A 22,014-nucleotide genomic window follows, 5' to 3' on the forward strand; every position below is an offset into this window, starting at 1 on the left:
ATAGCTGGAGCATTCTCAATCCCAGTGTCCGAGGTGACGCAGCTGAGGCCCTGCTAAGTAGAAATGAGAATCCAGAGGCTCATCGCCGGGCTGTCTCTCAGTCAGTAAGAACACCAAGGAGAGAGGGGAGATGCAGGGAGTCAGGGCTGGGGGCGCTAGCGGGAAAGGGAGCGTTGAGCGCCTGCAGAGGCCGCTGCGAGCCCGGAACCCTCCTTGGGGAGTCCCGGCAGCGGCAGACGATCCAGGCCGGAGCCATGCGCAGATACAAGGCATGCTGGGAACTGCGAGCCAGCCGCGGGTCTTCGGGCTTCGTGGGCCTGGGAGGCGCCGGGAAGAGCAGTCGCGACGGGGTTAGGGACGAGACACTGCATTCACTGGAAGGGACAACCTGGCGCCAGTACATAGCCTGAAACGCTCCCCAGAGAGTCCCACGCTTGCTGCGCCGTCCCCAACTGGATCCAGCACTCGCCCGCGGTGTCTTGGCAAGCGCTAGGCTTGTCGGGAAGAGCGGAAGGGCGCAAGCGCGGCGCTGGCCGGAAGTGCCGAGCTGTCAGCGCAGGGCTCGCCGGGAAATGTGGTTCCTCCAGGCGGCCCGGGGCGGTGGCCGCAAGTTCTGCGGACAGCGCGGCCGATCAGGCGTGGACCCGGGATGGCTGGACCGGGCAGCACCGGGGGCCAGATTGGGCCCGGGGCCCTGGCAGGCGGCGCGCGGTCCAAGGTAGCCCCTAGCGTGGACTTCGATCACAGCTGCTCGGACAGTGTCGAGTACCTGACGCTCAACTTCGGGCCCTTCGAAACAGTGCATCGCTGGCGGCGCCTCCCGCCCTGCGACGAGTTCGTGGGTGCCCGGTACGGTGGGCTTCATGGGGTCCTGAGGACAGGAAGGGCGATCTGCGAGAGTCCCAGGGCGGGGTCCAGGGCGAGGCCGGTGCGTGGTGTCCTGGGGTAGGATCTGGTAATGAGGGGGATGGTGCTGTACAGGACGCTGTTCAGGGCAGGGGAGAGAGGGTTCCGAGGGAGTCCCAGAGCCCGATGACCTGGGACAGAATACTAGAACTAAGTTGTGTTTGTGGATATTGAGCTGGGGTCCCAGGTGCTCTGAGGTGGGGTGAGGAGTCCAGAAAGTCCTGGAGCCGTGTCAGGGGTCCTCACTTGCAGGGTGATTGGTGTTATCTTAGAAGATGATCGATCCTAGCAGTTGAGAGGTGATATCTAACTTCTGTGGCAGCTCTCCTGCTTAGTCCCATTCCTTAGGTGCCCCCCAGGAGGGTCCTGTCCTTACCGCCCTCCACTCCTTTCTTTCCAGGCGCAGCAAGCACACAGTGGTGGCCTATAAAGATGCCATTTATGTATTTGGTGGAGACAATGGGTGAGTGAGTCTGAGCATCAGTGTTTGGACCAGGTAGGGAGAAGTACTGTGGTCAGGGACTGGGCCTGCCCAGCTCCATTACTGTCCTTTCAGATGTTAGCTAGTGCCTCTAAGCTTCAGTTTCCCCATCTGTGAGATTCCTTGCACTCACCTCCCTGGTCGTGGTGAGGATTAAATGAGATCCTGCACTCATGATCCTCAGCACAGCTTCCAGTGGGTGGCACTTGCTCAGTATGTGGAACTGTCCCTCTTCTGAGTAGACGCAGCCTTGAAAGAAACACAACCACTCTTGCGGCCAGCCCTGCCAGGCACTTTTCTTTCCCTGGGCCTCATCCGGTATGGAGGACACAGTTTTATTTATTTCATGCATTTTTCACTTTTTGTGAGGGTTTTCCCACATTGCTGCAAACATTCAGGCAACAACATGATGTTTTGTTGGTGGGCACACCTCCTTTCACATAAACTGTCTCCAGTTAAGTTGTGGCTGGTTTCCTTATGCAGAGGGTGGAGTATTTGCACATGACCAGTTGTCCTATTCCTGCCTCTCAGCCCCAGGACCTGGCATGAAGTCCTGGAAGAGCTGGCTTCTTTTTTTTTTTTTTTTTTGAGATGGAGTCTCGCTCTGTCACCCAGGCTGGAGTGCCGTGGCCGGATCTCAGCTCACTGCAAGCTCCGCCTCCCAGGTTCACGCCATTCTCCTGCCTCAGCCTCCCGAGTAGCTGGGACTACAGGCGCCAGCCACCTCGCCTGGCTAGTTTTTTTTGTATTTTTTTAGTAGAGACGGGGTTTCACCGTGTTAGCCAGGATGGTCTCCATCTCCTGACCTCGTGATCCACCCGTCTCGGCCTCCCAAAGTGCTGGGATTACAGGCTTGAGCCACCGCGCCCGGCCAGATATAGAGCTGGCTTCTTATTGGCTCTGCAGCCTTGGTCCTGCAGGCCTCCCTGGGGGGCTGGCTTGAGGATGGTGGGGTAGTCTGAACCCCACCAGGATCCGCAGACTGGGCAAAAGAGCCTCCTTGGGCATGGTCCCCTGGCTTCAAGCCTGCCTTCCTCCCACTCTCTTTCCCCAGGAGTAGCCAGTGGGGTCCATTTACATATGCAAGTCAGAGTGTGTTCCTCTTTGGCTCATCCTCCTGTGATGCCTCCCTGCCTCTCTGAGTAAAAGCCCAAGTCTTCATGAGAGTCTGCTGCTCCTCTGCCCTCAGTCTCTCACTGCGCTGGGGCTGCACTGGCTGCCTTGCTATGTTTGGATTGTACCAAGTGCCCCTTTGCTCAGGCCCTTGCACTGCCCATTCTCTCCTCCTACCTTCCTGCCCCTCCTCTGATGCTTCTTGTGACTGAGGCCTTCCTTGGTCATCTGGACCAACTAGAGACCATTACTTCCCCTCCATCCCTCTTACCATCTTCATTTGTTCCTGAGGCACACAGATGTTGGTTATTATCCATCTGTTCAGTCAAGGCAGGGCCTGTGCTCCTTTTACTATTGTAAAAGAAAACTCAATAAATGTTTGTCAAATGAAGGAATGAAATAAAGAAGAGATGCCTACCCACAGGCGTTTACTGGCGCCTTAATGAGAACCCTCCAAACCAGAAAAGGCTTTGGTGTCCAGTACAAGGCAGCAGGTGGGAAATGGGGGACCTTCATCCTCAAGAGTGTCCGTAACAGGTAGTTTGTGTGACAACTGTGTAGCAATAAGCAGAAACATTTTTGCTGCCGTGTGACAAAGAAATAGGATACAAATTTGTCTCACTCTAGTCTTAACTTTATAAAGACTGAGTACAAAGAAAGATGGCCTCCTGCAGCACGTGGGGCAAGTGAGGGAGGGAGGGGCGATATCACAGTCACCACCAGCTTCTAGGCTCCTGGCTTCCTGGCTGCATGGCCTCAGACACAGCCTTTGAACCACTAGGTATCTCACATCCATTTCACAGATGCACCCGCTGGTGCAGACTAAGACGGTGCAGGAGGCACCCAGCACAGGCTGGGCGTGAGGGGTGCTGGGCTCCTGTCAGTTTGCCCTTCTTCCCAAGGGCTGGGTAGTAATATGCCAACTGGTTGTATTAGGTGGTCCAATGACCAGTGAATTTGTTTTCTATTTAATTGTATCTTTAACATGATTATTACATTGGCTTTTGCAATAAAGAAATGGCAGGGGCCAGGTGCGGTAGCTCACACCTGTAATCCCAGCACTTTGGGAGGCTGAGGTAGGAAGATCGCTTGAGGCCAGGCATTCAAGATAAGCCTAGGCAGGAAAGCAAGACTTCGTTTCTATTTTTTTTTTTTTTTTTGAGATGGAGTCTTGGTCTATTGCCCAGGCTGGAGTGCAGTGGCACCATCTTGGCTCATTGCAAGCTTCGACTCCCGGGTTCAAGCGAGTCTGCCTCAGCCTCCCCAGTAGCTGGGATCACAGGCGCCTGCCACCACGCCAGGCTAATTTTTTGTATTTTTAGTAGAGATGGGGTTTCACCATGTTGGCCAGGTTGGTCTTGAACTCCTGACCTCAAGTGATCCACCCACCTCGGCCTCCCAAAGTGCTGGGATTACAGGCACGAGCCACTGAGCCCAGCGCATTGACTCTATTTTTTTTTTTAAAGCAGTGGCAGGAAGATCAGAGAGAAGTAAAGGGCCTCCCATGAAGCATGGGCAAGTGCTTGCATTGTGGGGTACAGCCTCAGAAGAAGGGGATTGGGACGTGTGAATAGGGGTTCTGGAGGCTAGGGTGAGGTGTGAGGGTGACTCTGGCCTTTGGGCCATTTTATGCCTGCTGGTTGGGCTCCTGGTGGCCACATTCATGCTTTGGTCCTGACCCCAGGCAGGCTGGTGGCTGCCTGTGTGGCAGCCCTGGTGCCCATGTCAGTTGGGGAGCCTCCTTTGTGGTCACCACTCTTGGGCATCAGCTGGTTGCCTGGCTGTGTTAGTGACCCAGCCCAAAACAGCCCCCTCCTCTACCCTGGCTACATGCAGTACCCATCTCTGGGGGTCCTGCAGAGCAGACCTGGCTAATGCCACCCTCTCTTCCGACTGCCTTTCAGGAAGACCATGCTCAATGACCTCCTGCGGTTCGATGTGAAAGACTGCTCCTGGTGCAGGTGGGTGGCCCCGTGCTCCAGGGCCCTGCCTTTCCTCCTAGAACACAGTGGCACAGTTCTGGGTCCCAGTTGCTAGCAGAGTCTCTCTCATCATGGGAAGCTGGAAAGAAGTTTCCAGGAGGAGACAACCATGGCCCCAGGGATGCCACACCCAGAGCCACCCTGTCAGGGCTGAGGAGATGAAATAGTTGCCCAGCACCTGCGGCTGCCAAGCTGGGCACACAGGGCGGCTCTCTTCCGGGCGCCCACCTCTACCCTGAAGCTGCTGCTAGTGTGGGTACAGAAGTTGCTATGTCATTTCTCTCATATGTGATTTTGTAAGATAGCTAGTAGTTAAAAATTAATTTTAAAAATCATTCTGAAGGCTTCGCAATTATTTGTCAAAAATTGCTTAACTATAAAACTCAGAAAAAGAGCAGCCCCAGGTCAGCAGTGTAAATGGATTTTGAATTCAGTACATAAAATGTAAAGGCAGGGCACAGGGGCCCATGCCTGTAATCCCAATGCTTTGAGAAGCTGAGGAGGGAAGCTCCCTTGAGGCTAGGAGTTCAAGACCAGCTGGGCAACAAAGTGAGACCCCGTCTAGAAAGATAGACATATGATAGATAGATAGAAAGACAGAAAGAGAGATGATAGATAGATAGAGAGATAGATAATAGGTAGATAGCTAGATGATAGGTAGATTAGATAGATGACGTAAATAGTGGATAGTTGATAGATGACAGATCAACAGACAGATGATAGATGATAGGTAGACAGATGATAGATTAGATAGATAGATAGATGGATAGATAGATAGATAGATAGATAGATAGATAGATAGATAGATGGATGGATGATGGGTAGATGACAGACGATAGATGACAGGGAGATAGATGATGGATAGATAGATTATATAGATAGGTTAGATGATAGATGATAGATAGGTAGGTAGGTAGATGATGGTTAGATAGATAGGTATTAAATGAAATTGATGGACCCCATGCTGTAAGACGCTGCACTGCTGCTGAGAGCAGGAGTATGGATGGTCCTGAAGTAGCATGAGGACCTGGTCACATTCTGTGAGTTGAATAAGCAATTTACAAAATATCTACCACTTGATTCCATTTTAAAAAATTCCATGGAAGCCTAAGTATGCATAGGAGAGGGGTGCAGGGAAGACCTCAAGGTGTTGCCAGAGGTTTTCTGGTCATGGGAATTTGCATGAGCTTTAGTGCCTATTTCGTTTTTTCCTTATTGGTGAGGTGTTTTTTTTTTTTAAGTTTCTATGATGAGACAGGTGTCACCTTCAAAATACAAAAATGAAACGTAGCCGGGCGCGGTGGCTCACGCCTGTAATCCCAGCACTTTGGGAGGCCGAGGCGGGCGGATCACCTGAGGTCAGAAGTTCAAGACCAGCCTGGCCAACATGGTGAAATTCCGTTTCTACAAAAATACAAAAAACTAGCTGGGCATGATGGCAGGTGCCTGTAATCCCGGCTATTCAGGATGCTGAGGCGGGACAATTGCTTGAACCCAGGAGGCGGAGGTTGAGCCGAGATGGCACCACTGTACTCCAGCCTGGGTGACAGAGTGAGACTGTCTCAAAAAAAAAAAAAACAAGAAAGGCAACACAGGGATGCAGGGCCACCCTGTGAGGGTGTGGACCTCATGGGTGACGGCCGCTGACTCTCACCACCTCTGTGCAACCCCAGGGCCTTTACCACTGGGACCCCACCGGCCCCCCGTTACCACCACTCGGCCGTCGTCTATGGGAGCAGCATGTTTGTCTTTGGTAAGCAGCCTCTTGCCTCCCAGGGGCTGTGTCGCCCCCGAGGCCCACAGACACCCTGCCCTTCTGCAGGCCTGGGGCGTTTGTGCTCGTGCTGTATACAGCAGGGGCTCTCTGTTCACCCTCGGCTTTGTCTGCCAGTCCTCTGAATTCTGCGCTGGATCTGGGACCCCTTGCCCTAACAGCCCTGAACTCACAGGGTTGGGTGTCTTTCGGTGTTGCTGGGCTGTGGCTGGGAACAGTGTCCCGCTCATCTCTGCGTCCCCAGAGCCCAGCACGGAAGCAGGCGGGCAGTAGGTCCTTCTAGGGCTTGTGGAGGGAGTCCTGGCTTATGCATGTTCAGTGGGGCCAGATTCTGGTCCACCTTCCAGGGTTTTAAATCTTCAAGACTGCCTTTGGGTTTGACAGTTTCTCACTCTCTTTACTCAGGGGGTTACACTGGGGACATTTATTCCAATTCTAACTTGAAGAATAAAAATGACCTCTTTGAATACAAGTTTGCAACTGGCCAGTGGACGGAGTGGAAAATTGAAGGACGGTGAGAAACTCTGCAGAAACATTTGGGACAGGCGGGGTTCTGGGTGGCATTGGATCTGGGATCTGTGCCCTGTTGCCTCCCAGATGAGGACCCTGAGGGCACACAGTAGCGGGGAGCTTAGGGTTGGTGGAATATCCCCCAGTGCAGCTGTGCATGGCCTGCTACCAGCTTTTAGATTCCCTCCTTTCAGAAGAGACCCAAATGGGCCGGGCGTGGTGGCGCACGCCTGTAGTCCTAGCACTTTGAGAAGCTGAAGCGGGAAGATCACTTGAGCCCAGGAGTTCAAGGCTGCAGTGAACCATGCATGCCTCACTGCACTCCAGCCTGGAAGATGGAGCAAGACCTTGTCACAAACAAATTTTTTAAAAAGACCCAATGGGCTGGGCGCGGTGGCTCAAGCCTGTAATCCCAGCACTTTGGGAGGCCGAGACGGGTGGATCACGAGGTCAGGAGATCGAGACCATCCTGGCTAACACGGTGAAACCCCGTCTCTACCAAAAAATACAAAAAACTAGCCGGGTGAGGTGGCGGGCGCCTGTAGTCCCAGCTACTCGGGAGGCTGAGGCAGGAGAATGGCGTAAACCCGGGAGGCGGAGCTTGCAGTGAGCTGAGATCCGGCCACTGCACTCCAGCCTGGGCGGCAGAGCGAGACTCCGTCTCAAAAAAAAAAAAAAAGACCCAATGTACTGCTGATGGCGCTTCTGGGGTCCTGCTTTTTGAGTACCCCCTTTGATATTTTGGTGGCACCTGGGAGAAGGTTCTGTGCCTCTGTGGCTGTCTGAATTCCTCTTCAAGCCTCCAGTCGGCCTCTGAGGCTGTTGCTTATTCCTAGTGCCTTGTGGAGGCCCTGAAGCCCCAGCGTCGGGCGGATGTGGCCATGCAGCCTGGCTGTGGCCCCTGCACTGACCGTATGGGACTGCGAGGCTCAGGTCTGTGCTGGGCGGCCTCACTCCCTCCCCTCTTCCCTCACACTTCAGGTTGCCAGTCGCTAGGTCGGCCCACGGGGCCACGGTGTACAGTGACAAGCTGTGGATCTTTGCTGGCTATGACGGCAATGCCAGGTGGGTGGTGGTCCGGCCTTTGCACCCCACCTCCGACTGCACAGAGACCGGAGGAGGCCATCCTGGCATTTGAGGGCTTAGGCTGGGAGAGCTCTGCCTAGTAGATTTTGAGTGTCACTGTCCAGGGGTTTCTTGGGAGGGGGACAGGGAAAGAGGAGGATGGGCAGATGGAGGTGAGGACCACTGGGTGGAGCCCCATGGCTACCTCAGTTGCTCGGGTGAGGATCCTCAGCCAGGAGTCGCCGTGCAGGGCTGAGTCAGTGGGCGGATGGGCGGTGCCCAGGCTCAGGCCCAGCCCTGGTTCTTGCCCAGGCCAAAGGCCTTTTCCTCCTTATTTTAGAAAGTTGGCTTTGCTCTCTTTTTGTGATTACAAAAGTAGCATGTGCTGGTTTCCCAAAACTTCAGCATCATAGAAACTCCTAACAATGCAGTGATGATGGTGGTGTCTGTGATATCTGTGTCCTCTCCCCACCCAGGAGGGACACAGCTGGCCTGCCACACTGCCCCAATGTCATGCATGAGAGTACTTGTTCTGTCTGGGTCGGGCAGGGGGCCCAGCATGGCAGGGATTTGAGGCAGTGCCTGCCACCCCACACAGAAGTTCCCGCCTCCTGGCCGCACAAGTCCCCTACCCTGTGTGGGGGTGGGGGTCCTCCCTTCAGCCATCCCTTCCAGCCAGGACTGGCCCACCCTGACAGCCAGACCCAAGGGGTCCTCACTGGTCTGTCCTAATACAGGTTGAATGACATGTGGACAATTGGCCTCCAGGACCGAGAGCTCACCTGCTGGGAGGAGGTGAGGGGCACCGGGAGCCAGGGTGCAGGTGGAGGAGGTGAGGGGCGCAGGGAGCCAGGGTGCAGGTGGAGGAGGTGAGGGGCGCAGGGAGCCAGGGTGCAGGTGGAGGAGGTGAGGGGCGCCGGGAGCCAGGGTGCAGGTGGAGGAGGTGAGGGGCGCCGGGAGCCAGGGTGCAGGTGGAGGAGGTGAGGGGCGCAGGGAGCCAGGGTGCAGGTGGAGGAGGTGAGGGGCGCAGGGAGCCAGGGTGCAGGTGGAGGAGGTGAGGGGCGCAGGGAGCCAGGGTGCAGGTGGAGGAGGTGAGGGGCGCAGGGAGCCAGGGTGCAGGTGGAGGGAGGTGGGAGGCAGGCAGAGCCAGGCTGGGGGTCGAGGCTGCTTTCTTCCCCTTGCAAAGCCCAGCCTTGACCTGAGCCTCGCTCTCCTCCCTGGTGACCCGCAGGCCTTCATGACCACGTCCTCACTGTGGCTGCGCAGTGATTCGAGCCTTGGTGTTTTAGATGGGCAGAGCGCCACGTGTGTGAGGGATGTGGTTTTGCTTTAATCCACCCTTTATTTCAATGCAGTGAGGGCAGTCTGCTATCTAGTGTTCTGCTCCCTGAAACTCCCCCTGGGATTGCTTTCCCCTTTAGAAACATGGAATTTATTTATTTATTCATTAAAAAAAAATTTTTTTTTCTCAGTCTTCTGGACATGAAAAACATATGGGTTTAGCTGCTGCTGATTTAACCCTGACGATTTTAGCCCTAGCTGTTCACAACTGGGCCCCCTGAAGTGGAGGAGACAGGGCTATGTGCTGCTCGAAGACAAATGAATCTGTGAACCCTCATCTGGGGAAGTTTCAAGAATAAAAGCAGTCCCATCTCAGCAGTCTTGAGCGTGGTGAAATGTGAGTGGGCCCTGGGAGGCCAGGGCTGAGCTGTTCTCTCCCCCATGCAGGTGGCCCAGAGTGGCGAGATCCCCCCGTCTTGCTGCAACTTTCCCGTGGCCGTGTGCCGGGACAAGATGTTTGTGTTCTCCGGGCAAAGCGGAGCCAAGATAACCAACAACCTCTTCCAGTTTGAATTCAAGGACAAGACGTGAGTACTCTGGCCAGTGGGGTGGAGGGAAGATAGTCAGCGCCCCCGAATCCTTGAATGTGAAGGACGCCCCCTGCACCTGGTGGCCATAGTAACCACCCTTCTGAGCTCTGCAAACAGCAGGAGGTTCCAGCCTGGAGCAGGGATGTGCAGGTCCCCAGGATATGGCTACAGTTTAGCAAGATAGGGCCTGGCAAAGAGGCCCCTGACTAGGCCTCCCTCTGACTATGAAGGACATCCCCTTCCCCGTGAATGGCTTGGTCAGTGCCACCAGTAACAAACGTGCCCTGCATAGATCTCAAATGATGGCAGAAGACCAGAGGGGCCTGCAGGTCCCCAGAGGTCTGGCCCATGCTGCCCCTGGCTGCTGGCCAGCCCTTGACCCTGCAATGAGGCTGCAGGAGAGGGCACAAGGAGTGTGAGCTGCAGGTACAGAGGGTTTGGGAAGGGACTTGGGAGCTTCCCTGGAGGCCACGGATGCGTGGGAGGATGGGCAGGGTGCCCCAGGACGAGGGAACCTGTCGAGGGCCCGGGGCTTAGCAAGGAGCCAGATGGCATAGCCCTGCCAGGCCAGGATCTGTTCTGAAGTCTTCAACTAACTTAGCAAAAGAGGGCACTTGCTGGGAGGTACTGGGAAGCCTGGGAGGTGGAAGGTGCGGAGCAGCATCAGGATGTAGGGTGCAGGCAGCTCCCAGGATGGGGACTCAGCTGTGGGGATGGTCTGACTGGGCAGCATGAAGATGTGCAATGGTCTCTGCACAACTTCACTCCCCAGAGAGCAGGACTGCCTGGCGGGTCAGATGCCACCCTCCTGCCCATCACTGCTGCCTGCTCCATGGGGAGACAGGGGAGCTCCGGAAGGACCCCACGGTGGGCCACATGGAACCAGGCAGGGCTGGTGCCAGTGCTGGATGGGGCGAGGGGTGCTCAGCGCAGGTGTCTAGGCCTCCCTCTGGACCCTGGGCTAGTCACCGTAGGGGCTGCAGGGGGACCTCCCAGTGAGGGCCTGCTGTGGGGAGGCCCCGAGGGTGAGCAGGAGCCCCTGTCCCAGCATTGGTTCACTGTCGTGTACCCCCAGGTGGACACGCATCCCAACTGAACACCTGCTCCGGGGTTCCCCACCACCCCCACAGCGGCGCTACGGGCATACCATGGTGGCCTTTGACCGCCACCTCTATGTGTTTGGGGGTGCGGCCGATAACACGCTGCCCAATGAGCTGCACTGCTATGACGTGGACTTCCAGACCTGGGAGGTCGTCCAGCCCAGCTCCGACAGCGAGGTGAGGGCTGCCGGCTGGACACCAGTGGCTCCTACCCTGCTCCCACCTTCTCCCCAGCTCCTCACAGCTTTGGGGCCACTTGGGGTTCCAGACAGCTACCAGGAGCAAGGCCAGGACACCTGGGCCTCAGCCCTGGACACCTGCCCCAGCCTCCAGCCCCAGCTTCACCCCACAGCCTGCAGGTGGTTAACGCTTCACACCCCGTCATGGCTGCATGGGGCTGCCGTGCTGCAGACCTTTCCTGGGAAGCCCACAGGCATGCGGCTCTTCCTTCTTTCCGAACCCGCTCTCAAGGCCAGGATGGTGGGGGTCTCTGGGCACCTACCTGGCCCTTGCCAACTGATCTCATGCCCACGTGTCTCTCCTCCTCAGGTCGGTGGGGCTGAAGTGCCCGAGCGAGCCTGTGCTTCCGAGGAGGTGCCCACCCTGCCCTTTGAGGAGCGAGGCGGCTTCAAGAAGTCCCGAGATGTGTTCGGCCTGGACTTTGGCACCACCTCAGCCAAGCAGCCCGCCCAGCCCGCCTCGGAGGTACAGGCTGGGACCCTCATTAAGACTCCATCACCTCCTGAAACAGGTCCTGTGATCAACCGCTCTCACACATGGGGAGACTGAGGCCCAGAGAAATACTCGCTTGGGGTCACACTCCAAAGGAGGTGCAGGGCCAGGAGCCCTCACCCTGCTGGCCAGGCTGCAGCTTTCTGGGATGGGTGCCACACACTGGCCCGAGTGCCCCACCCACTCTGAGGGTCCCCATGGCCCGTCATGCCCCACTCGACTACATGGGTATTCAGGTCCCGCCTGTGTCTGTGGTTGCACCCAGGGGCCCTCCTCCCTTGGGGACCCTGCCCCCTGGCCCTTCATGGCCATGAGGTGCCGCGTCCTTGCCCTTACCTGGCTGCACCAGCCCCACTGTGGAGGCTCTGCCCCCCATTCCACCCTGCCTTCTTGTCCCCCAGCTGCCCAGCGGGAGGCTCTTCCACGCGGCTGCTGTCATCTCGGACGCCATGTACATCTTCGGGGGCACGGTGGACAACAACATCCGCAGCGGGGAGATGTACAGGTTCCAGGTGTGGGGCCTGTGGGCCTGTAGGAACGGCTGGGTGGACGGATCCCCTGTGATGGGAAACTGAGGCCAAGTCGGGGGCGCGGGGCTTATCCAGGCCATTGCCAGGGCCACACCTGGTGGGATGGAATCCTTGGGAGGAGCCCTGTGGGCTGAGGGTGGGCTGAGGTGGCACTAAAGTGGGCAGCCTCCGTGCAGTGGGGCAGGCGGATGGCACTGGGGCTCACAGCAGAGTCAGTGGAGGGAACCGGGCCAAGCTAGGCTCAGCACCAGAGCCTCACAGGCATCACAGCCTGGCCCAGGGCAGCCAGGGCTGACAGTGGCTTGTGCTGACAGCCCCTTCCCAGGCCTGGAGGAACAGGTGGTCAGGGCAGGGACTCACAGCCACAGTGAGGTCAGGGCCGGCTTCCTAGAGGAGATTGGGGTGGTGCTGGTGGGGGCCAGTGTGAGGACGCAGGTCCAGGCAGAGTGGAGACGGCAGAGCTCTGCTGAGGCCTGGGCCCCAGCTGAAGGCAAGAGGCAGGGGAGCCCTTTCCTGCTGTGGAACTGGCCGTGGACAGTTGCAGGTGCCGAGGCTGGAGCCAGGCTGTATTTTCAGGGTGGGGTGGCGGCGGCTTTCTCTCCTCAGCCAGGCCCACCTGCCTTCTGGGCCCTGAGGGTCAGCATGGGCCAGGTGGGGACCTCAGGGTCAGCCTGCGCAGCCACACTGGGGCCACTCTGCCATCCTCAACATCTAGCGTCACTGGGCCCCTCTTGCAGTTCTCCTGTTATCCTAAATGCACGCTGCACGAGGACTACGGGCGGCTGTGGGAGAGCCGCCAGTTCTGCGACGTGGAGTTCGTGCTGGGTGAGGTGAGTGCCTGTCCTTGCACCCTGCTCTGCCTGCTGTGCCCGGGTAGTGGGAACTTCGCCCCTCAGAAAAACAGCTGCTGGCGTGGTGGTGCTGACCCTGGCCGGCTGGGTCTCTGTTCTCTGGGGCGAGGGTCCCATGCCCTCTGCCAGTGCATTATTCTTTGTGCAGAAGGAGGAGTGCGTGCAGGGCCATGTAGCCATTGTCACAGCGCGGAGCCGCTGGCTTCGCAGGAAGATCACGCAGGCACGGGAGCGGCTGGCCCAGGTGAGGTGCCTAACCGCCCCGCCCGGACCTGGCAGCCATGCCTGTTGTCCACTGGGGTGCCCGTGAGCTCCCTTCTCCCCACAGAAGCTGGAGCAGGAGGCCGCCTCAGTTCCCAGGGAGGCCCCCGGCGTGGCTGCTGGTGGGACCCGGCCGCCCCTGCTGCACGTGGCCATCCGGGAGGCCGAGGCCCGGCCCTTCGAGGTGCTCATGCAGTTCCTTTACACCGACAAGATCAAATACCCACGGAAAGGTCCGCCTGGGTGGGGGTGGAGCAGGATTGGTGTGGGCTGGGGTGCGGGCCGCAGAGCCAAAAGGTGGGTGCTGCCAGCCCTGCCTTACTGATGGGCCCCCTGAGGCTCAGAGGCTGCAGGTCACCCTCATTACCCATGATCACTGCCACTGGATACCATCTGAGTCCCCCGAGGCCTTGCTCCTACCTAGTGGCCCCAACCCACACTCTTCCATGCGGAGAGCCCTGTGCCCTGTGCCCCGCCCTCCCCTCTCCGGCGCCCTGAGACTCGGGGGCTCTGGGTCGCAGGCCACGTGGAGGATGTGCTGCTCATCATGGATGTGTACAAATTGGCACTGAGCTTCCAGTTGTGCCGCCTGGAGCAGCTGTGCCGCCAGTACATCGAGGCCTCCGTGGACCTGCAGAACGTGCTGGTCGTGTGCGAGAGTGCCGCCCGGCTGCAGCTGAGCCAACTCAAGGTGTGGGGTGGGGTCAGCACGATCGGGGTCAGATGGGGTGTGCTCAGGCTTTGGCCCCCTCCCTGCCCACCACTGTGAGCCCCTCGCCCAGCCTGGGACCCTGGCTTGACCCTGCCTGCCTGCCCGCCTGTGCCTGTCTGCCCCAGGAGCACTGCCTGAACTTCGTGGTGAAGGAGTCCCACTTCAACCAGGTGATCATGATGAAGGAGTTCGAGCGCCTCTCCTCGCCGCTGATCGTGGAGATTGTGCGGCGGAAGCAGCAGCCACCCCCTCGCACTCCCTCGGACCAGCCAGTGGACATTGGTAGGGAGCCCCGTTCCCCTTCCCTCGGGGCTGGGAGGGATGGTGTTCATCTGTGGCAGGAGACTTGGGAGCCATGGAGAGCACCTGCCAGGCCCTCGGGGTGGGGGTGGGTGCCATGGGACCCCAGAGTGCTCTCCTGGGTACAGGGCAGAAACAGATGGAGGCAGAAGCCCCCAACCCATGGGGCTTGCCACAGTGGGCTGTGTCCTGGTGAGCTGGGATTTCCTGAGCCAATTTCTGGGGGTGGACATGGGTACCTCTTTTGGGCTGGGATGTCAGGTCTGATGGCCCAGGGTCACAGTGATCAGTCACTGGACTTCTCTTTGCTTATAATGTCACAGGCCCCTTCATTCCCCCAGCTCTCCTTGGGGGTCGTGCTGACCCCAGTTGCTGGCTCTTGGTGACATCTGCCGGCACCAGAGGCCATGCAGTGGGCCTGGAGGGGCTTGATCATGAGGGCAGCGAAGGGGGCACAGCAGGCTGGGTGGAAGATGAGACGCTGGGTGGTGGGCTGTGTGTTCGGCATAGTGCTCGAGTTGGCCAGGGCGCTGAGGGAGGACAGAATGTGGCTGATGGTGCCTCAGGGCCAGAGTGAAGCCTTCTGCCTGGGTGAAGTTTTGTTCAGAGCGGCAACATGGGCAGATGTGCAGGAAGATAGTGCCATGGCGCCCCAAGGCCAGAATCCCAGGCTGTACCTGCTCAGGGTCCCTCCCACCCCCAGGCACATCTCTGATCCAGGACATGAAGGCATACCTGGAGGGGGCGGGCGCAGAGTTCTGTGACATCACGCTGTTGCTGGATGGGCACCCACGGCCAGCCCACAAGGCTATCCTGGCAGCCCGCTCCAGGTGGGTGGGGGCTGGACGGGAGGGAAGGGTGGGCCTGGATGGTGTCTTCGTTCTGCTGACAGCCGGGTGCCTGCCGCTCATTGTCTACAGCTACTTTGAAGCCATGTTCCGGTCCTTCATGCCCGAGGACGGGCAGGTGAACATCTCCATCGGGGAGATGGTGCCCAGCAGGCAGGCCTTTGAGTCCATGCTGCGCTACATCTACTACGGCGAGGTCAACATGCCGCCTGAGGACTCGCTGCATCCTCACTCCCCAAGGAACTCCCAGGTCCCCACCAAGGGGTCCTGGCACCCACCTCGAGTGGCTTTGAGGCCCGCTTTCCTGCCCCAGCTAGGCGATCTGGGCCCAGCGCCTCCCTCCAGAGGATTTGCTGGTGCCTGGAGCTGGGCCAGGTGCTCTCCAAAGCAGCTGGCAGCTGGCAGGGAGGGGTTTGCAGCCAGGAGGAACCAGTGGGTTCCTGACCCTCACAACTGCCCAGAGGATGGGGTGGGTCATTGTTTTGTGTGACAGTTGAGCACAGACATGGAACTACTCCTCTTATGTCACTTCAGTAGGGGTCCAAACATGGAGGGTCACGATGCCTGTTAGGCTTGCAAGGCCATGGAATTGCGCTGCAGATGTACAGACAGTATTTTTCTGGGGAGGGGATTCATGGTATTTGGATCCTCAGTGGGGCCTTTGACCCACTGAGTAGTTCAGAATCCATTTAGAGAGCATGCTGGCGTGTGGGCTGGATTGGAGTCTGGCCCCTGGTGGGCTTGGGGCTCCACCTGCGCCCCTCCCTGTCCTTCCCTGGGAGGGTGTGGGCGGACCAGGTTCCTTTGGTCAGCTCCTTAACCAGGCCCCAGCTACTTGTTTGCGGCCCCCTACTACTACGGCTTCTACAACAACCGGCTGCAGGCGTACTGCAAACAGAACCTGGAGATGAATGTGACGGTGCAGAACGTACTGCAGGTAGCCCCCCAGCCCTGTGCCCACGGCTGCAGCTCCCACTGAGTGGGTGAAAGGGGCAGCGCCTCAAGGTCCCTGCCATTACAGATCCTGGAGGCAGCCGACAAAACGCAGGCGCTGGACATGAAGCGGCACTGCCTGCACATCATCGTGCACCAGTTCACCAAGGTCAGGGCTCTGGCCTCCCCTTCAGGACTTGCTTCCCCTCAGCAGTGGGCACGCCCAGGCAGGGAGGGGTGCCCAGGCTCTGTGGTCCCCTGCAGTGGTGGGTCCTGGGGGGTGAGCGAGCAGAGCAGCCCACCACTGGCTGCACCTTGCTTCATCCTTGGGACTAGCCTGAGCCCCGAGCAGCGTGGGCCCCAGAGGGCTCCACTGCCCACCATGGCCCTTATGTGGATCTGGTCCCATCTCCTTCCGGCCTGCTTGCCTTGCAGGTCTCCAAGCTGCCCACGCTGCGGTCGCTGAGCCAACAGCTGCTGCTGGACATCATAGACTCCCTGGCCTCCCATATCTCAGACAAGCAGTGTGCAGAGCTGGGCGCCGACATCTGAGGCCCTGTGGCGCCTGCCCATTGTGAAGAATTGCCGTGCCTGCCTGCCCTGCCCACTGAGAAGACTACTGGCTATGCGTCTGCCTATGGCAGAGTGGGTGCACCTGCCAGGCCGAGAGTCGGGGTGCCCAGAGCCTCCAAAGAGAGCTGAGGGGATGTGGGGCCCCAATCTCCTCAATTCACTGAAGACACAGGTCCCACAGAGAGCAGATGATAGCAGATGATGAAGCAGACCCCCTCCCCTGTCATCACCCTCTCCTGATGTGATGTGGATGTGAGGCCACGGCTCAGTAATGGGCTCACCACCTGGAAGTGGGGAGAGACCTTGGGCCTCCCACCCAGTGGTGCTTGGCCTGGCTCCTATGGCCTGGGTGTGTTGTAGACCCAGGCACTGGGGCCTGTCACCAAGGCTCCTCCAACATGCGGGAGGCTTAGCAGACTTGCGCTGCACCATGGAATCTGCCTGGGCTGCTCCTGTCCCGCCCACCCTCACTGAGATCCATGTAAGGGGCTCCTTTTCCCACCCGGAACTTGTGAGTGTGGACCCATGATGTGTGGGTCTCACCTGACTTGAGGTGAATTTTGGAGTAAGGGCCCTGAGGTCAGCTCCCAGGTCAGTCGTGCTGGGCCAGGCCTGGTTTTCACAGGGGCTGAAGGATCCCAGTCCACCTGTGTGCATGTCAGGGCTCAGCCGGGACGAAGCCAGCCAATCCTGCATGTCCCTTGCTGAGTATTCTGTCACAGACAAGCCTCCATTAAAGCCACAGCAGTGCTACCTACCACACACACCTTGCTGGCCCAGCCAACACTGCTGGCCTCAGCCCCTCGGCCCTCCTGCAGCCGAGGACTGGCTCTGGAGCCCATGGCTTAGCAGATCCCCAGATGTAGGTCAGTTGGTCTTACCTGTCTCTATCCATGCTGTCAACTGCCCCCACCTGGGGTCACCCAGTCACACTAGGGAGAAGGGCTATGAAGGCATCCAGGCTGGCCCCTCCCAGGGGAATCCTGGAGGCCTGGGGTGGGCTCCTGCCCCTTCTGCCCTGCCTTGCCCCTGCACTGTGGTCTTGGCTCCTGTGGAAGGCAGGCTGCCCTCTCGCCCTAGTGAGGGCCCCATGTGAATCCACTCTGATGCTGGGGAACCAGTGCTCCCTTATTGGGAAGAGGATTCCAGGACCCCTTTTTTGTCGTGGCTGCCATGAAGCCACAACTCACCTTAGGGAAGTGACCTGCTCTCCTCTGGCTGTATGCAGGTGGAAGGGGGCCTTGAGTGGCAAGTTGCTAACAGGAACAGATCCATAGGCAGCCTGCAGGCTAGGAAGTGGCCTGGTTCAAGATGAGCTGGGAACAAGAGAGGAGCGAGCGGGAGCTAGGGCAGAGGCTGAGCCAGGAGGCCCATGCAGTGATGACACAGCAGGCCCAGGACCATGGCTAGGAGGTAAATGTCAGCACCTGGAAGTGGAGTGCAGGCTGGGGCAGCCAGCCATGTGGGCCAGGTGCATTCACTCAGAGTGGGGCCACAGAGCCACCTACCCAGTTTCCACATGAGGCTCCTGCCACACCCACAGGGCAGCCTCCTACAAATCCCTCTCCTGGACAGGTCAGCCCAGAAGCCTCCTTGAACTAGTCTGCAAACCCTGCTCTATGCTGACCCTTGTCGCTAAACCCTCAACTGTCTCTTCTTGACTTATATGAATAAATGAAATTATATGCCAAGGGCCCTAAAAAGCAAATTTTACAGAATTGTGTGGCAGTTTCTGGGAGTAAAATGAATTCAGTTGTGCTCCTTGGCAGGGAGAGGCCATGCTTGCAGTGAGTCACCCCACACACAGAGCTGTTGGAGAATTACAGCTGCAGCAAGGCCTTCCAGGTTCTGGGAGTTGAAGGAAAAGGATGCCGAGGCCAGAACCTGAGGGCTTGTCTCCCAAGTTCTAGCCACCTCTTCCTAGATTTCCAGGGGCTAGCTTGTTGGGGCTTCACTACCTGCTGACATGCCCCAGGAGGCTGATGACTGTCGTCGTCGTCCCTGTTTTTCGAATAGAGATGGTAGTGAAGGGGGACGGGGAGAGGGTTGCCCTGCTTACCCACCAGGCTGATGGGGCCTGTGGACAGAAGCCTGTCATGCCCCTGCTTGAGAAGCGAATCTGGACTGGGTTCCAGAAGTGTTCTCAAAGGGGCTGGCTGGTTTACGTCAGGGCTGTTTCAGATCCTATGGAAAGAGCACCTGGAGCTTCAGAGAACCCTGTGGGGCATGGAGCTGCACTAGCAGGGCTGTCTGCCACCAGTAGCTCTGAAGTGTGACAGCCAGGCTCTCTGTTCTCCTTGGCAAAGAGCTTGGACTGAGCCCTCTGGAAGCTGCAGCCACTGTCTGGGACAGCAAGCTTAGTACTCAGAGGGGCTCCAGCCCCCAGCTGAGCCATACAGCAGGCCCTCTGTCTAGAATCCGCTTTATTATGGCACCTGGTGGGATCTGAGGGAGGAAGAGGCAGCAGCCTTGCTGGGCAGCCCCTCAGTCAGTCCAGCGGCACCTCCCTTAGGCCATGCTGCTGCTCAGCTGCATGGCAAAGTCCTGCACATGCTCCTTCAGAGTCTGGCGGGCATCCGCCTGTGCCCTCTTCTCCCGTGCCCGCTCCTGCTGCAGCTTGGTTAGTCTCAGCCGCAGCCGCTGCTCCCGCCGCTTGCAGGCCTGCAGCTGGCGCTGGGCCTTGTCAAGGGCATCAAGGGCTGCCTCAGCTCGTCGCTTCCAGAGTAAGGCGCTGCCCACCTGGTAGCTGTGTTCATTCTGGATGTAGGCTCCAGCGGGTGGGGGCAGGCGCAGCATATAGGCTGAGGGGGAGACTGGCCGTGGCTCGAGAGGGGAGGGCTGCCGCTCTGGCGAAGGCTGGGCACTGCAGCCTGCTTCATCTGCCTGGGCACCCAGGGGGCCCAGTAGGTCTGAAAAGGGGCTGCTAAGGCCAGGCTCCAGCCTCCCTGCTGGGGAAGCCGGCAAAGTGGCAGGTGCTGAGGCCTCTTCCACAGGAAAGCAGGTGACATCAGCAGGTGGAGGTGGAGAAAATGGAGTTGTGGGCCCTCGGCCTTCGGAGCAGCTAGTAAGGGGGAAAAGAGATACTGATGGGCTAGGCTGAGGGCTTGCCAGACCACACTCCACCAGTCCACCTGATCCCCTTAACGCCCAAACCCGATCCACAGATTCTGTGCAGCAAGAACCCTGTCCAGTTAAGACTGCTGGCAGACCCCCTAGGGCCCAGTCTCTCAGCCTAGGGGTAGGAGTGGGGCATCCCCCACCCATACCACATACCGCTTCCTGCATCGTCTGAGCCGGCTGACTTCAGGGGGGCCAGGTGGATAACTGTGTCCTTTGGTTTTGGTTGTCCTGCGCAACTTGGAGAAAGACTCAAATATGGTGGGGACTGCCCCCTCCTTTAGCCTGTGATATCCGCTGTGGGGAAAAGCAACCCAGATGAGCTGGAGAGCAAGTGCTGCCTCCCCAGGCCAATCTGCCCCCAGCACCAGCGCAGTGGGAGGCTGGAAGGCACCGCGCAAACAATAGGTCTGGGGAATGCCAAGTCAGAGCCACACCAATCGCTTCCCTGCAGGACCCCTCAAAGTCGAGGTGCGTGGAAAACCTGCACAAGCAGAGCTGGGCTGACCAGCCAAAAAGAATTCTTTGATTTGTGGACTTGCTGGCAAGACTGGGGCTCTGAAAAATCCTCTCTGGAAAGGCTCAAGTTTTTCCCCGTGTCACGGCACAGTGATCCTGGGGGTGGGTCTCACTGTACAGAGCTGGGAAGAGGAAACAGCCCCCTCGGACGCAGGCTGCTCAAGGGACTTCAGGACCTGCAGCTGTCCCAATCCGCCAGAGGCCCCACGTCCTACCCCAATCCTCACCTGATTCCCACCAGCTCAAAGCAGTTCTCCTCAAAGTGTTTGGAGCAGAAGTAGATGTACTCGGATGCCGGGTCCCACAGGCCCTGGCCGCTGGGGTCCAGCCGCTGGCAGTTGGCCAGCCACAAGCCTCGCCTCGGGTTGTCCTTCTTGGGAAGTCTGTGGAGCCACAAACCCGTGAGCACCAGGCTGTCCATAGCCCTGGGCTCATGCTGCCCAAGCTCCCCAGGGGGAAAACGCAGACCCAACACGCGCCGCCACGAGACCTCCCTGCGACCCCGCCAGGTAAGCACCACCGCCCCGGCACAGACGAGGCAATGGGAGTCTCGAGAAGAAAAACAGTTTCCTCAGCGTCGTCTGGCAGGTAACAGAGTGGGGCACGTCCAAGCCGGCGAGACTTCCCGTCCTCCCCGTCCCGACTGCATTTGGTCCCGCGGGGACCGTCCCGCTCCGCCTCCCACCCACAGGTTCAAGCCTCCTCAGGATCCGAGAAAGGCGCGAAGCCTCTACGCAGTTGCGGCCCGAGGCGAGCAACGACTAGCGCATGCGCACGAGAACCCGCGCACGCGCGCTGACCTGTGGAAGGAGATGCCGCGGTTGCGCGTCTCGCGCGTGTCCCGTGTGCAGCAGCCGGCAGCGGAGCAGTGACGCGGCATCTGGGGAAGAGGCGGGAGTTAAGTCGCAAGCGGCTGTCCGGGCTTCCAGAGGAGCCTCGCGCCTCTAGCCGCCGCTCCTCCCCAAAGGGCTCTGGCCCGTCGGGGTGTCCCCCGGCCCGTTGTTGCCCCAACCCCGTCCCAGCCGGTTTCTTGACTTCTGTCAGCGGCACTCACGGTCTGGCCATTGCTGCGCCGCCGAAGTCTCGCGAGGGGTAGCGCGCGCCGGAAGTTGGTACCATAGAGACTGGAGAGCTGGAGGAGCTCCGCCGCGGGGCGGGGCGGGGCGAGGTCCTAGCGAGCTGGGTTCGGAAGCGGCGCGAGTGTGCGAGTCTCTGTTGCGCCCGCGTCGTCCTAGCTCCTTGGACTACCAGTGTTGTCGCCCATGTGGGCTTCTCTTTCGTCGGTTCAGGCCTCACTCTTCTCCGTAAACACTCCGGCACGATGAAGCGGCCCCAGTGTACGGGTCGGCCCGGGAGCGGAAAGCTGCAGTGTCCTGGGAGCCTCGAAAGCCGCGGGGGCGGCAGCTCGCTTCCGGAAGACCTCTGACTGACGAAAGAAAACGGGGCCTGGGACGCTTGCACAAAAGAACCCGACAAAAACCAGAGCCGGCACTCACTCTCGTACCGGAGAGGTGGACTTGAGGGAGGGCAGGGTATGCCCCTGAGTACACTGGGGACGTGTGCTGGGCCGGAGGTTCCATTGTAGCCAGCTTCGGCAGGGGCGTGACGGAGGGGGGGAAAGGCTGAGGATGCCGGTATGACAGGCAGCGTCGGGAACTGCTCCTGCGAAGCCGGTGGACACATGACCCGGCGGGCTGCTTGAGTCCTCATCTCCTCCCGTAAGACTCAGTGAAAATAGCCGCTCCATTCAAGGGCTTCAGAAGGTTTAAATGCAAAATAGGCCGGGCGCGGTGGCTCAACGCCTGTAATCCCAGCACTTTGGGAGGCCAAGGCGGG

The 22,014-nt window shown here is 58.8% G+C and overlaps 2 protein-coding genes across 9 annotated transcripts; one reads left to right on the top strand and one right to left on the bottom strand.

Annotated features, from left to right (window-relative positions):
- The first annotated feature begins 570 nt into the window (after positions 1 to 570).
- Positions 571 to 18,250, top strand: LZTR1 (leucine zipper like post translational regulator 1). 7 transcript variants are annotated; one of them, XM_077950670.1, is made up of 21 exons: positions 571 to 849; positions 1,307 to 1,369; positions 4,405 to 4,461; positions 6,156 to 6,235; positions 6,662 to 6,770; positions 7,748 to 7,831; positions 8,569 to 8,626; positions 9,560 to 9,699; positions 10,778 to 10,979; positions 11,352 to 11,507; positions 11,936 to 12,046; positions 12,802 to 12,894; positions 13,064 to 13,159; positions 13,244 to 13,409; positions 13,698 to 13,867; positions 14,014 to 14,170; positions 14,892 to 15,018; positions 15,109 to 15,258; positions 15,868 to 15,973; positions 16,058 to 16,182; positions 16,306 to 18,250. In XM_077950670.1, the coding sequence occupies exons 1-21, from the start codon at positions 650 to 652 to the stop codon at positions 16,433 to 16,435; spliced, it is 2,580 nt and encodes an 859-aa protein (XP_077806796.1). In that variant the 5' UTR covers positions 571 to 649; the 3' UTR covers positions 16,436 to 18,250. The 7 variants fall into 7 exon arrangements, with proteins under 7 accessions (XP_077806796.1, XP_015005268.1, XP_077806797.1 ...); XM_015149782.3 differs by having other exon boundaries at positions 16,058 to 16,138; positions 16,405 to 18,250; XM_077950671.1 differs by having other exon boundaries at positions 14,059 to 14,170.
- Positions 18,251 to 18,950: 700 nt separating this feature from the next.
- On the bottom strand, positions 18,951 to 21,272 carry THAP7 (THAP domain containing 7). 2 transcript variants are annotated; one of them, XM_015149745.3, is made up of 5 exons: positions 21,233 to 21,272; positions 20,979 to 21,058; positions 20,406 to 20,561; positions 19,816 to 19,956; positions 18,951 to 19,603 (listed from the first exon to the last, which is right to left on the bottom strand). In XM_015149745.3, exons 2-5 carry the CDS (start codon positions 21,056 to 21,058, stop codon positions 19,051 to 19,053), a joined length of 930 nt encoding a protein of 309 aa, XP_015005231.1. In that variant the 5' UTR covers positions 21,233 to 21,272; the 3' UTR covers positions 18,951 to 19,050.
- Positions 21,273 to 22,014: the final 742 nt, after the last annotated feature.

This window comes from Macaca mulatta, chromosome 10 (genome assembly GCF_049350105.2).
Source record: "Macaca mulatta isolate MMU2019108-1 chromosome 10, T2T-MMU8v2.0, whole genome shotgun sequence".
Taxonomy (NCBI): Eukaryota; Metazoa; Chordata; class Mammalia; order Primates; family Cercopithecidae; genus Macaca; species Macaca mulatta.

Excerpts from the sequence above, each read along its gene's own strand:
- LZTR1 (XM_077950670.1), top strand. The coding sequence starts at position 650 with ATGGCTGGACCGGGCAGCACCGGGGGCCAGATTGGGCCCGGGGCCCTG. Across the intron at positions 6,771-7,747 it reads GAGTGGAAAATTGAAGGACG|GTTGCCAGTCGCTAGGTCGG; the intron begins GTGAGAAACTCT and ends CTCACACTTCAG. Across the intron at positions 7,832-8,568 it reads GGCTATGACGGCAATGCCAG|GTTGAATGACATGTGGACAA; the intron begins GTGGGTGGTGGT and ends GTCCTAATACAG.
- THAP7 (XM_015149745.3), bottom strand. The coding sequence starts at position 21,058 with ATGCCGCGTCACTGCTCCGCTGCCGGCTGCTGCACACGGGACACGCGC. Across the intron at positions 20,562-20,978 it reads CGCGGCATCTCCTTCCACAG|ACTTCCCAAGAAGGACAACC; the intron begins GTCAGCGCGCGT and ends GTGGCTCCACAG. Across the intron at positions 19,957-20,405 it reads TTTGAGCTGGTGGGAATCAG|CGGATATCACAGGCTAAAGG; the intron begins GTGAGGATTGGG and ends TTTTCCCCACAG.